This window comes from Nannospalax galili, unplaced genomic scaffold (genome assembly GCF_000622305.1).
Source record: "Nannospalax galili isolate Female #2095 unplaced genomic scaffold, S.galili_v1.0 scaffold160, whole genome shotgun sequence".
In the NCBI taxonomy this organism is placed as follows: Eukaryota; Metazoa; Chordata; class Mammalia; order Rodentia; family Spalacidae; genus Nannospalax; species Nannospalax galili.
The window spans coordinates 2,903,832-2,918,044 of NW_008346900.1; the positions used below are offsets into that span (position 1 = coordinate 2,903,832).

Genomic DNA, 14,213 nt, shown 5'->3' on the forward strand with positions numbered 1-14,213 from the left:
TCACTAAGTTCTTTAGTGGTGTACTGCATCTCCTCATGGACCACACTTTCTATCTCTCCTCTAGGTGTCTGCTTAGCCTTGAATCTAGTTATAGGTCCAGAAGCAACAAAAACTGGGCCCTAAGGGACATCAGCTTTGTCTTGCTGAATGGGATTAGTTTCCTCAGGCAAGGGTGGGGAGAGTGGGTCTGTAGGGTATGGGAATAGATTCTCTGCTGTGGGTGGAGAGATTAATTCATCAGGCAAAATAAATTCCTCAGAGTCTGAGGATTCAAAATCCTCAGCCTCTTCAGGGTTCTCCCACACATCTCCACCCCACATGTCAGGGTTCCCATCTTTCCCTACCAGTGCCCTCACCTTTACTGCTGACACTCTTTGAGGCTGGCAATTAAATTTGCATTGAAGGTCAGCCAAACATATAATAAGGGCTCCCTCCAGCTTGATTTTCTGCAGCTTTAGCTCTCTGGCTGCTGGAGAGAAGATTCTCTTCCAGGGCACACTTGGAAATTTTTAAACTGTTGATTTGAATATGGAGCTGGTTAATTTTATCATTAAACTCATCGTTTATCTCCATCACTATCCAGAGATGCTAGAAGTAACCAGCCAGCATCATTATTTTTCTTATTTTTCCACAAATTGTCAAATGTTTTATGCATAGAGTCACTAAATTTCTAGCTCCTCACACAAGGTGAGTTAAAAGACTCAAATGTGTTTACCTTCATAATTGCTTCAAATAGTCTACACCATGGATTTTCAGTATTCTCCATACCACCTGAAGACTCTCCAACTCAGGGTCTTCAGGTAGCATGGGAGCCTGCTCCAGATACCAACAAGCAAGCCCATTAAAGAAATTCATCCTTTCAATTCTGTTTCTCTAGAACAACTCCTAGTACCACAATCTGTATTAGTCAGGGTTCTCTAAAGAAACAGAACCAGTAGAATGAATATATAATACATATATGTATACACACACACACACATATATATATATATATGGATTTATCAGATTAACTCACAGGATAGAGTCTGAGTAGTCCAACAATGGTTGCACCACACTGGAGAGGCTGAGAATCCAGTAGTTGCTCAGTACACAAGGCTGGATGGCTCTGTAGTCCCAATCTAGCACTGAAGGTCTGATGAATTCCAAAAGATCGGCTAGTCTTCAGTCTACAGCAAAGACGAACTCACCAGCGAGAGAGAAGGCAAGTGGCAAAAAGCAAGCACTCTCCTCTTGCCTTGGTCTTTTATACAGCTGCCATCAGAAGGTAACACCCACATTTAGGGTATGTCTTCCAGCTTCAGATGATCCAATCAAGATCTCTCTCATTTCAGTTAATCCTAGATCCAGGCAAACTAACACCCAGGATTAGCCATCACACATGAATACCTTGGAAGTAGGTTTGCCTTCAGAGCCTTCAGACAGAAGTCAGCACAGTCGTATACATACCAGGTATAGGCCTCCCAGGACCATCTTCAGCTTTAAGATATCAAGAACTGTGGACTAATCTGAGTGTGGTGGTGCACGCCTGTGGACCCAGCACTTGGGAGGCAGAGGCAGGTAGGTGGATCTCTGTGAGTTCAAGGCCAGCCTGGTCTACATAGTGAGTCCCAGGACAGCTGGGGCTACACGGAGACCCTGTCTCAAAAAAAAAAGGTAATAAAAAAAGAACTGTGGACTAACACATGATGCCTAGAACAGGGCTTTGATATGAACTAGAGGTAGGTTCTAGCACCAGCACTTACATTCTCTATTTGATGGAGGGAGAGTTTCTGATTTCTCTGATCCTCTGCTTCTTAGGTGTGAGATGAACCATGATGCCAGACCCCAGAAGGTAAGGAGAGGAGATGTACTAGAGATTGACATGAGCTGCAGACTTGTGTCAGTTTTTTATGTAGATATACCAAGCTCATGAACACACAAAAACACAGTTCTGTTGTGTACCACTCATTGGAACTCTGCTCTGGGAGGGGAAACACATAAAACTATTCCTAACGGTGGTGTTGATTCTAGTGGAAGTAACCATGTACTCTAGTTGAGCCAGTAACCCTGCATCTGGGTACTGTTGTATGTTTTAGATGAACTCAGCTATTTAGGTTGGAATTCAGGTGCTAAGATCAAAAGGAATCTTTGATTTCATCCTTCCAATCTCGTGAGTGGAAGGGCACTTACCTAGGTAGGTTCGAGGGACTGTACTGCCTCAGGCTCACCTTGGGCATTTCTCCTTTTGAGCCTCTGTCCTTCTCTGGATCCCAGTGGCCAGCTGTGTTGATTGCCTCTGGCCTGGTGCCACACACACGGTAGGCACTTACACTATGCACAATAGGTGTATTAAATTTGTCTCAGTATGGTGCCAAGTCTTGGAGCAGACTTTGACTTCTCACCAAAGTCATCTGCAAACAGTTCATAAGCAGCTGCTTCTGGGTTATTTTTTCATGAACCTTAGTTTACAGAGTTTACAGATCAGAACCCTTCACTGATCTGAAACTAATCATGGCCCTTCTAGGGGAAGCCCTGTATCTCAGAAGGATGCTCATTCAACAAGCATCTGTGAAATACTTATTAGGTGTTTCATCCTGGACTACATCAGAGACAAGAGGACAGGGGAGGTGTATCAGAGTCTTGGCACCTGGTATCTGCTGACAATAAAATGAAGAGGCCCTGGAGAAACACGCAGACCTCCTTCCACTCACTCAGCTCTTCTGGTATTATTTCACTCCTAGATACAGTGGGAGCCTTTAGACTAACTTCTTTTCTCTGGTCTTATTGGATTCCTTTTGTTTTGTTTGAGAAAGGTTCTCTCATTATATAACTCTGGCAGGGCCTGGAACTTGTTATGTAAAGGAAGTTGGCCTCAAATTCATTGTCTCTGGAGTGCTAGGATTAAAAGCATGTGCCACCACACCTAGCCAGCCTTATTAGCTTCTTTTAGTTTTGGACTTTTTTAGGGGGTCTTTCTGAGATTGGGTCTACCTGTAGCCCCAGCTGGCCTGGAAATTGGTATGTAGACCAGGCTGGCCTCAAACTCAGAGATGCACCTGTCTCTGTCTCCTGAGTGCTGGGACTAAAGGTGTACACCACCAAGCCTGGCTTGGACTTTTTTTTTGAGACATGGTCTCCCTGTAGCCTCAGCTGGCCTGGAACTCATTATGTAGACCAGGCTGGCCTTGAACTCACAGAGATCCACCTACCTCTGCCTCCTGAGTGTTGGGATTAAAGGCGTGTGCCACCATGCCTAGCTCTTATTAGCTTCTTTAAGTTCCTTTTGTTATGTCCTTTCAGAGTTCCAGCACCAGCAACATAGATTTTCCCATACTATTCCCAGAGCAGTCTTCAGGTCTGCCTTCTCTGGCCTCTAGTCAAGGGAGCTCCCTTACTATTATTTCCCTTCTTTACACTTACCAAAATTTGTAATACAATCCTGTGTGTGACTGGCTCACATCTACCCTGTGACTGAGATAGCATTTTATCTACAGTGAGAATTCCTTAAAGCCTGCCAGAGCAGACACAGAATACAAGTTTGTTGACTTGGTTGAGATCTCTGTACCTTCTGAGTGAGACCTGCAGTAGCCAGCTTCAGCTTACCCATCCTCTCACCTCTCATGTTAGATTCGGGAGAATAGCTTTTACATATTATTGTTAGTGGAGTTGTTAGAGTCAAAGTATGGGTCCTGGTAGTGCTAACAAGCTAGGCTTGGCCTCCAGTCCTGAATAAATCAATTAAATAGACAAAGTAATAGTGAAAAGCAGAAAAAGATTTATTTAATGTGGCCACATTGGAAAGAGGAATAAAGTCCATCTTCAGGAAACTGACATGAGGTTTAGGTTCAAATAAGAGGGCAAGAGGCATTAATAATAAGCAGACTTGGTCAAGATGTGGGTCCTGCCCATCATCAGTGTCTCTGGCTTCAGTCTCTGGCAGAGTGGCCTGACAAGTTGTCAGAACTGTGTAACATCTCTTTCCCTGAGACAAGTTCTTTCTCTGGCTAGACTCAAACTTCACCTTTTTTCTTACTTTCCTGGGGAAATTCCAATTTCTTGGGGTTTATTCTTTAATTGTCTGATAGCCAAATTGTGTGATGCCCAAAGGGAGGGGCAAGAAGGGCAACAAGGACTGTTACATAGGAGCCATAGAGCAACTGTTCATACGCTGTAGAGCTAGATTTGCCTTGCTATGACCTAGGCACTTCAGGAATCAGCTCAGGGTCATGAGAGTCCTCAGCTCCACTACTGGCCCAGGAAGTTGTCTATGCTTGGTGTGTGTGACCTGCCTCATCTTTATCTTCTCCAACTCTCCATTGAGAGCTGAGATTGTATGGTAAACTGAAGGTGCTTGGATGTGGTGTCAGGGTCTTCTGTAAGCATGACCTCATATACATAAGTATAGGTGTATGTCGCACACATCTGCTACCAAGCAGGGAATCACCTGGGCATTAAAGTGAGTGAAGGAGGAGCTCTGAAATAAATATTTCCTGCTGGCTGTGGGCAATCACTGAAACACCAGCTTCTTCCAGATGCCTTTTTGGCAGATGTTGGGGTTGTCTGAGACAAACATCTCTGATGCTTGAGGGGCTGTCCTCAAGGATTGTGTAGAATTGTCTTCCATGGGGCCCGCTGTTGACTGTCAGCCAGTTGTAGGTGCTGGAGAGTCAAAGGGGCCTGTCCTGACCACTGGGGTGAACACAGGAAAAGAAGCTGGGCAGGGGCAAGTGAGAGAGGATGTGGTGATGACTCTTAATCAGGGGTCCTGGGCAAGAAGCAGCCATTTGTGGGTTTTATAGATCATGTTCCAGCCGTGAAACGATGCCTCTTGGGGGGCGAAGGCAGAATCCCCGGGAAAGCTAAGATCTGTGCAGTTGTGTGGGCAAATGGTGGTGGCTTGGCCGAGTAAGACTGTAGAGGACTGGAGAAGATGGCGGGCACAAGGTCGAAGGAGAGGAGTGGGACCCTGGGCGATGCAAGTCCTCTGCCGAGAAGATCGCGTTGGGCTAGGTACATGGTGCGAGGGGGTCCATCGCTCTAGTTTTAAGGCGCGGAGTTTAGGGAACGGTTTCCGCCCGGAGCGCCAAGCCGCGGACCGGAAGGGAGGAGGCGGAAGTGCTGTGATTAGCGGCAACCACTCGCTTCTGCCCGGGAAGTTCCAATCTGCAGAGCGCAGAGGACGCCGGCTTCTCCTGTTTGGGTTCGTGGGGACCTGTATTCTGAAAGGCTTCCCACCGAGACAAGTGAGCTGGGAGTCGCGGAGGCCCTGCCACGGGCAGTCTTATCTCAGCGGTCCGCCGACGGGGGCGGGAGACTGAAGCCCTAGCTCCTGCCAGTTCCAGTGCGGCCGCGGTGCACTCTGGGCCCGCAGGCTTCTGGGTCCGCGCTTGCCTAGCTAGAGGCACGTCCCTGGGCTAGCCCCAAGAGGCTGAGGATAGATTATCGCCTGTCAGATCCCAGCATGTAGTGGAGACGGTTTGGAGGGGTTGAGTGACTGAATGAGTGCTACACAGGTTTACATACCATGATTTCCGTTTCACTAGGTTGCCTGCTCTTGAGTGCCCACCTGTATTGAAACGTGCGTGACCCTCACCTTAAGAGCATCACCTGCCAGGAGGTGCAGCACTCCACCCTACAAGTGTGCCGACCCAGGCCCGGGGGAGTGCTGCCAGGTTCTTAGTCTTAACACTTCTTTTGGAAGTCATTGGATTATTGCGGATGAAGCACCAAGATTGTGCTTGCTTAGGTCCCTGTTGTTTTTGTGAGCCTGGTTTTTTCCAGAGTAGGATGCGACTGTGTGACAGCAATGGGATTGCTCACTTGGCAATTTCACCTTCCAAGCTCCTTTAAAAAAAAAAAGTTTTTATGTGTGTTTTGCTTGCATGTATGTAAGCATACCTTATGTATGCAGTGCCTGCCAAGGCCAGAAGAGGGTGGATCCCTTGGGATTGGAGTTGTGGATGGTTGTTACTTGGCATGTGGGTGCTGGGAACTGAACCTCAGTCCTCTGCAACTGCAGCCACTGCTCTTAACTGCTAAGCCATCTCTCCAGCCCCCACCCCCACCCCTAGGCTCCTTTTGATAGGAAATAACAGGCTTACCCTCTGACCTTCACAGGACCAACTTCCTGAATTGATTGGTGTAGTGGTGTGTGGCTACAAAGACTTCCCAATATCTGTGCTGTAGGGATTCCTGCAGAGAGCAACACTGTGTCCTGATAGTACCCGCTGGCGTCACTTACCTGGAGTGGTTTGAAACCCTGAGATGTTCAGAGGGGTTTGTCTCACAGACCCAAACAGTCTGCATCTTCGCACTTTGTGCCCTCCTGAGAATAGGCTGATATGCCTAAGGTAGTCCTGAATGGTGTGACAGTGGATTTCCCTTTCCAGCCCTACCAATGCCAGCAAGAGTACATGACCAAAGTCTTGGAATGTCTCCAGAAGGTAAGCTGCAGAGCCTGAGACATTTCTTTTTTTTTTTTGGTCTTTTTGTGACAGGGTCTGCCTGTAGCCCCAGCTGTCCTCGAACTCACTATGTAGACCAGGCTGGCCTCTAACTCACAAAGATACAAAGATCTACCTGCCTCTGCCTCCTAAGTGCTGGGATCAAAGGTGTGTGCCACCATTTCTTCTAGGGAGCAGTCTATGAAGGTGAGCCTTCAGCAAGCCCTTTATTCTCATCCAGACAGAAAGACTGCATTCTGTCATCACTAGGGCTTTTACGTGGGGTAAAAGAGACTATAACAAGTGAGAAAAGAGATAATTCTAGATGGTGACAGCTTTGGGTGTAGAGTGTCTTGAGGCTCTCTAAGTAGGTGGCATTTGGGTTGAGGCCAGTGGATGAGGAGTGAGTGGCCATCTTTTGAGGGCCTGGAGGAATTGTTTCCGTGCAGAGGGTCAGGGGTACCCAATCCTCACTTTGGAAAAGTCTTTGACACTTGGGGTATGGGAGGGGCAAGGTAACTTTCTGCTGCATTTCTTGGGATGCCCTCTTGTATTCTGCCCACCTTTTCCTTAAATCTCCTACTCAGGCTCCCATCAGGTATCTAAATAGGACATAAGATTCTGTTTAGATAGGGTAAATGCTTGGATCCAGAATTGAAGAACAGTTTTCTATTTTGAGACTTGACACCTAATTAGTCATCTTTCTATTTATATTAGGCTGAAACATACTGTCAGGTTTTGGGTAATGTTCTGCAAATTGTTTTACTAATGAGGGCAGACTGAACCTGTGGCTTTTAGGGTTAAAAGTGGAAAATGTCATATGAACTAATCTACATCCCATGGGGATTTTACCACTAGAGGGTGGGCTATGCATCTAAGAGCCATCTCACCCCACCCCCCTGCCCTGCCTCCTGCTTTTCCTCCCCATTTCTGACCCCATTTAGAGAGTGAATGGCATCCTGGAGAGTCCCACAGGCACTGGGAAGACACTCTGCCTCCTCTGCACCACACTGGCCTGGCGGGAACACCTCCGAGATGCCATTTCTGCTCGAAAGATTGCTGAGAGAGCACAAGAGGAGCTTTTCACTGGTCAGACCTTGTCATCCTGGGGGAATGCTGCTGCTACCGATGGAGACTCCATAGGTGACCCTGTTACCTCCACTTCTCCTGGCCTTCTGTGGGGATGGTGGGGAAGGTATGGGGCCTGGGACAAGGCCAGTCCCCTTGGGCTTCTATTGTATCTGGAATTAAGCAAGGAGAATTTTGTATCAGCCACATCATTTTTCACTGTTCACACCTGGGTCAGAGCTTTTTCCTGGAATTAGGGCACCACAAGAACCATACCATATCTAGTGTCAGATTTGTTGGTGTTTGCAGGGCTGAGTTAGCTCAGTGCTGTGTGTATAAACATATTAGGGCATTGCCTCACAGCCACCCCTTTTCCTTATGCTTATGAAGCTTGCTACATGGACATCCCAAAGATCATCTACGCTTCTAGAACTCACTCACAACTAACTCAGGTCATCAGCGAGCTTCGGAATACCTCCTACCGGTGGGTCGCCCTCTTCATACCATCCTCAAATTTATCTGGAGAATGATCTTGGTGTGGCGCTGGATCTACAGCCAGTTCTGTGTATATGTGTGTAGTCAATGGAGAATGAAGGCTGGCTGGCTCTGATGCTCACCACCTGTAGGAAAGCAGCTTTGAACTTATATTTATCCTTGAGCTAATGCATGGGCTCCTTTCAGGGCTGTTGTGTTGGTAGTGGTTTACTGTGGTTGTAGTGGTTGACTGTAGTTGTAGTGGTTGACTGTGGTTGACTGTGGTTGGAGTCAGCCACTGGCTCCCCTGGGCAGCTTTACTCATAAGGGAGAAGAGTCTGCTTTTGGCCAGAATCCAGCCAACTCTTGGTGTCCTGCCATGGCTCCTGTGTTGAAGAACTTAGATAATGGGTTCTGTCCAGCTTTACAACTGCCTTACCTACCACCCCCAACACAAGCCTGGGTCACATTTCAGCCATTTTATTCCCTTTACTCACCAAATTTCTGTGCTCCCATGTATCTCCACACAGCTCATGCTGCTGGGCCATACTGTGAGCTATATGTTCTGATGCAGCTCCTTGACCCCTCTATTCTGTCTTCTGTCAGGCCCAAGGTATGTGTGCTGGGCTCCCGGGAGCAGCTGTGTATTCACCCTGAAGTGAAGAAGCAGGAGAGTAACCACATGCAGGTGGGCTCTTGGGCACTCTAACCCTATGGTTCTACTGGTTGGGTGGTGCCTGGGTCTTAGAGCCTTTAACTGTGCTCCAGCAGATGCTAATCCCTGCTGCTATGCTCCCTGCTGGGCTAGACCAGGTGTTAGAGTGCACAGGGAAGGTGGATATGGGGAAGTTGCTAGTGAGGGCCGAGGGGCTGGGTAACCATTTCTTAGCACGCCAGCTGAGCACCTTGCCCTTTCTCTTATAGATCCACTTGTGCCGCAAAAAGGTGTCGAGTCGCTCCTGTCATTTCTACAACAATGTAGAAGGTAAGAGCAACTTCTTGAAGCTGGTCTGCTGTCCGGTAGCAGTTTGGGTGAGGCCTTTGCAGCCTCCTAGAGTTTAGCTCAGTACCACCAAACCTACTTGCTCTATCCTGTGGGAGAGAGTATAGCAGTGTACCTGGGTTCTGATTGCCCTCACTGGTATTACATGCAGTAAAGCTCATGCAGTGATCTGAGAAAGTCCAGTTGACCCTTGGCTAGTGTCCAGGAACTGGCACTCAGGAAGGGCTCGTCCCATCAGCTGACCTACTATGCGAACAGGGTTCATGCTAAGTACCTGCTTCCTCTTTGGGAGCTAGGTGCATTTCTGACAGAAGAGGCCTGTGTGACCAGTACCCCTGAGAACTTGGACACTGAGTCTCTTACAAGTTACTCAGTTGACAGTATCAGTTGAGGTATAGTGGTTTGCAGCTGAGAGTTGAACATATCTGTCTCACTGTAGCTTTGCCTTGTGCCTCTTTTTCCTTTTTTTTTTTTTTGACTTGTGACAAAGTGAGCTTCTTGTGATGTGCCCTTCATGGTTTCCTGTAACCCGAGGGGCCACACGGTGCTGCAGTGCTGGTTACCTGGCTAGGGGCTCAAGCTTCTTTGGGATTAGAGTTCCTTTTGTTTCCTGCCATAGTTTTGGTACTGAGATGCTAACAAAGTATGGGGGCTCAGGTGATATACTCCTCGAGCACTCTTGGGGCTGTGATGGTCTAAGGACTATTATCTTCCTTGATGTTGGTTGAGTGCCCAGTTCACTAGAACTGAGATCTTTGCAACTGTTGCTCATCAGGACAGAGGCCTGAGCTCAGGAGAGAGGGTCTTCTATCACCCAGCTGTCCTCTGCCTCTTAGAGAGATATGTGGCAGGCCTCTATGGACCCCAGCCATGTTCCTTGTTACCTTCAGGCCTGCTTTGTTTTTTGGTCTGATAAAACTGAAGACTTAGTCACCTCAGTGTGCAATTGTCAAGACCTGAGATATGGATATGTACCTTCATTTGCCCTAAGGTCCCTGATCTGGATGCTGGGAATCTGGGCCTGGTCATCAGTTTGGGAACTCTTCATATTTGTGTCATCATTTTCCTGTCCTTGCTGGCTCTTCAGAGGGAGGACCTATTGGATATCTGTGGGAGGCAGGAAGGTGTGCATAGAGAACACAAAATCTTTCTAGTGTGGCCTGGTCAGAGACAGTTCTCTGACCTGTGGACCATTGATCCTGCCTCCTGGAGGGAGACTGCTGACTGCCCTCTGTGGTTCTTTCATCTGTTTTGGCCTGTGGGCACTGGGTTGCCTAGGCGTTTTGTTTTTGTTTTCTTTTTAAAGTGTGTGTGTGTGTGTGTGTGTGTGTGTGTGTGTGGTGTGTGTGTGTGGTGTATGTCTTTATTTCATTTAGTTTTTGAGAGAGTCTCATGTATCCCAGGCTGGTTTCCAACTCTGTGTAGCTGACTGTGGAGAGGGGATCCCTGGAACTGGAGGTACAGGAGTTGTGAGCTGCCAGATGTGAGTGCTAAGAACTGAACTCTAGTCCTCTGCAGGAGGAACAAGCACTCTTAGCCTCTGAGCCGTCTCTCCAGCTCTTTTTTTCAACAGGGCCCCATATAGTTCAGGCTGGCCTTGAACTTGCTATGTAGGCAAGAATGAATGTGAACTTCTAAGGGGATCCCTGGAACTGGAGGTACAGGAGTTGTGAGCTGCCAGATGTGAGTGCTAAGAACTGAACTCTAGTCCTCTGCAGGAGGAACAAGCACTCTTAGCCTCTGAGCCGTCTCTCCAGCTCTTTTTTTCAACAGGGCCCCATATAGTTCAGGCTGGCCTTGAACTTGCTATGTAGGCAAGAATGAATGTGAACTTCTAATCTTCCTGTTTCTGCCTTCCAAGTATTGGGATTATAGGCATGTGCCACCACCCCTGGTGGTGCTAGCGATTGAATACAGAGTTTGTTGCCTAGTAGGGAAAACTCTACCAACTGAGCCACATCTCCAACCCTGTCTCCTCCCCCTGTCCACTCCTCTGCTTCTAGTCCTCCCATGTGGGTTCTTTCCTTACCTATTCTCTGGCTTGTGATTGCTTGATTCACTCATCCCCTCTGCTTCATACTGGTCATCACCAATCACAACCCTGACAAAGGAGGTGGATGCAGGTTCTCCTTTGCATTTTGATAGAGGGCCTGGTACAGCTTCTATGGGACCAGCCCCAGCCAGCATTCCACACTGTGTGTGGGTCAGCACTTGGAGACTTGTAAGTTTAATGTTTTGCTACAGCCCTTATTTGCATGTACTTCTCCTGCACAGGTCCTGAAGGCTGAGGGGAAAATTTTGGATTATAGCAATGAAGGCTCCACTGGAGAAGGTGTACATTCAGGCCCTGTTCTGTATGTCCCTTCCTGAGGACTTTAGACTCCTTGTGGCAGAGAGGCCATTCCACCTGGCTTGACAGCTCTGGCCTCTCTCTCTATTTCTTAGGCTTCTAGGCTTAGTTTTAAGAGCCACAGACCAGCTGTCCATTTGGCTTTGACTCTCGTACTCCTTGGCCTTTTGGATGGTTGCCTAGCTGTGAATCTGCTTGCTGTTGCTGCTCTGGCAGGCTGTGAGATTTTGTCTCCAGCAGCTAGCCAGGCCTGGCTGTCTTTTGAGTGGACTGCAGCCCCATTAGAATTCAAAGGGAAGGGGAGGCTTGTATTGTTGGTCAGAGATGAGGATGGAAAGTTACTGGCTAGAATCCCCTCAGGACCTAGAAGAGAGATAGGAAGCCCAGGGATGCTATCTCTACAGTTACTCTGAATCTGGTTGTGGGGCAACCTTTCTCACCACTATCCACCCCTGTTTTCTTGCCCCACTTCTCTTTGCTGCCCCTCTCCAGATTTCCCTTTGTCAGCTCTGTCCAGAAAGTGTGACAAACTGGGTCTCTGCTAAAGAATGAGCTGATTGGCTGGTCTGTTGCTACAGCACTGCTGAGGGATATATTCTTCCTTTCCTGCCTGCCTGCTATCCCTGGGGCATTTTTGGAGCAGTCACTGCTTTTGTGTGTGTGTATGTGTGTGTGTGCGCGTGCGTGCGTGCGTGCATGCATGCGTACGTGTGTGTCTGTGTCTGTGTCTGTGTGCGTGTGTGTTTACCCTTTGCAACTAAGAGTTGGGCCTTTGTCCTGCTCCTAAGAAGGAGGTTGACACACGCTGGGACACATACTGAGGCTGAAACAGCCACAGTAGAGCGTAGAGCTGGGAGCTATGGGAGGCCACCTGGTTGGCAGTAGCTCCCCAAGGCATTCCAGTGGCTCCAGTTTGGGGGGGCCTGTGCTATGGCAGGATAATACTTAGCCAACACAGGTGTGCCTATTCCTGGACTGCTGTTGTGAGGAAAGGAATGGACTGCCAGTTAGGCAGAGTGAGCTTTCTTGGGTTTCCTTGTTTCCCAGCATTGCCCTGCTATGGTCTTAAAAGTACCAACTTTCCTTCTGGTGCCAACTCTGGGTCAATTTTGATTGGCAGAAAGCTCAGAAGAGTGGTTTTACTTCCTGAACTCTGTTGGCCATGATGACAAGCTGTCAACCTGTGACCTGCTCTGACCACTCCACCCTAGGAGGCTGGGTGTTAGGATACACCTATCTTGTCTTGGGGTGACCAGGAATAGATAGGATGCTTGGAACCTTGAGAGATGTTCGCACCTTAAACCAATGCTTGCCTCCTAAGTGCTGAGCAGGATTTTCTTGGGATCACTTAGGTGGGGGACCTCTCCTTGAGACCTGGTCCACTGGGCAGGAATTCTCTCTGGCAAGTTCATAGGTAGTGAAGTGCCATGTTTCCTGCTGTGTAGAAACCTTTTTGTACTGTGTGTCCCCCTGGGTTCTTGGGTTATACAAGTAGACCCTGAGCATATGTGCTTACCCCATCTCATCTGCAGAGAAAAGCCTGGAGCAAGAGTTGGCCATCCCCATCCTGGATATTGAAGACCTTGTCAAGAATGGAAACAAACACAAGTGAGACCCTCCCGTGAGGCCCTGCCTACTTTGTCCTTCCTTGGTGGACTCTGATCATATGGGAAACACAACATACTTGCTTTTCTTTTCCGTGTGTGTTTTGTTTTAGTTTTATGTGTATGAGTGTATTGCCTGCATGTATGTAAGTGTACCCTTGTCATACAGTGCCCGAGGAGATCAGAAGAGAGCATCAAACTCCCCTGGAACTGGAGTTAAGAACTGTTGTTAACCGCCATGTAGGTGCTGGGAATTGAACCTGGGTCCTCTACAAGAGCATCTTTCTAGCCCCTATTTTTTGTTTTTGTTTTTGTTTTTCTTCGAGACAGAGTCTCACTACTAACCCTAACCCTGGAGCTCTGTATGCAGACCAGGCTAGCTTTGAACTTACAGAGAGCCTTTTGCCTCTGCCTCCCCAGTACTGGGACTAATGGCATGGGTCACTGTGCTTTTCTTTTTGTGAAACTAACAATATGAAAAAATTTAAGCAGTTCTGAAGAATATAAAGTGAAAAATATAAAACCACCTCCTGCCTCTTCCTGCTGGCCCTCAGCCCACCCCAGGATGACTACGGTGTCTGCATGTGAAAACACAAATACACAGTTTCTTGTTTGTCTCTCCTCTAAATGCTCTTCCTGACTTAGTATACCATGGGTGACTTCCCTTTGGATACTTGAAGCTCTGTTTTCACTGAGAATACAGCAAATCTATGGCTGCTTGTTTGTTTTGTCTTGTTTGAGACAGTCTTATATAGCCCAGGCTGATTTCAAATTTGCTATGTAGGCTGTGAACCTGAACTCTTTGATTTTCTTGCCTCCCAAGTGCTGGGATCACAGGCATGTACTATAAAACTTACTTAAATATCTATGACTTTAATAGTTTTTTAATGATTTTTTTTTGGTCTCACACCCAGCCTACTTTAATAGTTTTGTAGATTGAGGTAGTGATAAAAACTTTGAGGAGAGGCTAGAGATGGGTCAGTGGTTAAAAGCACCAGCTGTTCTAGATTTGGTTCACAGCACTCACGTGGCAGCTCACAACCATCCACAATTCCAGTTCCAAGGGATCTGCTGCCCTCTTCTGGCCTTTGCAGGCATTGCATGAGTGGGTACACTTACATGCAGGCAAAACACTCATTTATACAAATAAATATAAATAAGGCCAGGTGTGGTGGCACACACCTTTAATCCCAGCACTTGGGAGGCAGAGGCAGGTGTATCTCTATGAGTTCAAGGCCAGCCTGGTCTACATAGTGAGTTCCAGGACAGCTGGGGCTACAGGGAGACCCTGT

The 14,213-nt window shown here is 47.7% G+C and overlaps 1 protein-coding gene across 6 annotated transcripts in view; it reads left to right on the forward strand.

The window, feature by feature from the left end:
* The first annotated feature begins 5,080 nt into the window (after positions 1-5,080).
* Rtel1 (regulator of telomere elongation helicase 1) overlaps positions 5,081-14,213 on the forward strand; it is a 38,819-nt gene continuing 29,686 nt past the window's right edge. For 5 of the 6 annotated variants that reach the window (XM_029568429.1, XM_029568431.1, XM_029568430.1 and 2 more), the window contains exons 1-8: positions 5,081-5,222; positions 5,523-5,651; positions 6,097-6,422; positions 7,367-7,565; positions 7,881-7,974; positions 8,571-8,652; positions 8,889-8,949; positions 12,850-12,925. In XM_029568429.1, coding sequence (XP_029424289.1) covers positions 6,321-6,422; positions 7,367-7,565; positions 7,881-7,974; positions 8,571-8,652; positions 8,889-8,949; positions 12,850-12,925 — 614 coding nt within the window. In that variant the 5' untranslated portion in view covers positions 5,081-5,222; positions 5,523-5,651; positions 6,097-6,320. The remainder of the gene's footprint in view (positions 5,223-5,522; positions 5,652-6,096; positions 6,423-7,366; positions 7,566-7,880; positions 7,975-8,570; positions 8,653-8,888; positions 8,950-12,849; positions 12,926-14,213) is intronic. The other variant, XM_029568433.1, reaches the window with a different exon arrangement.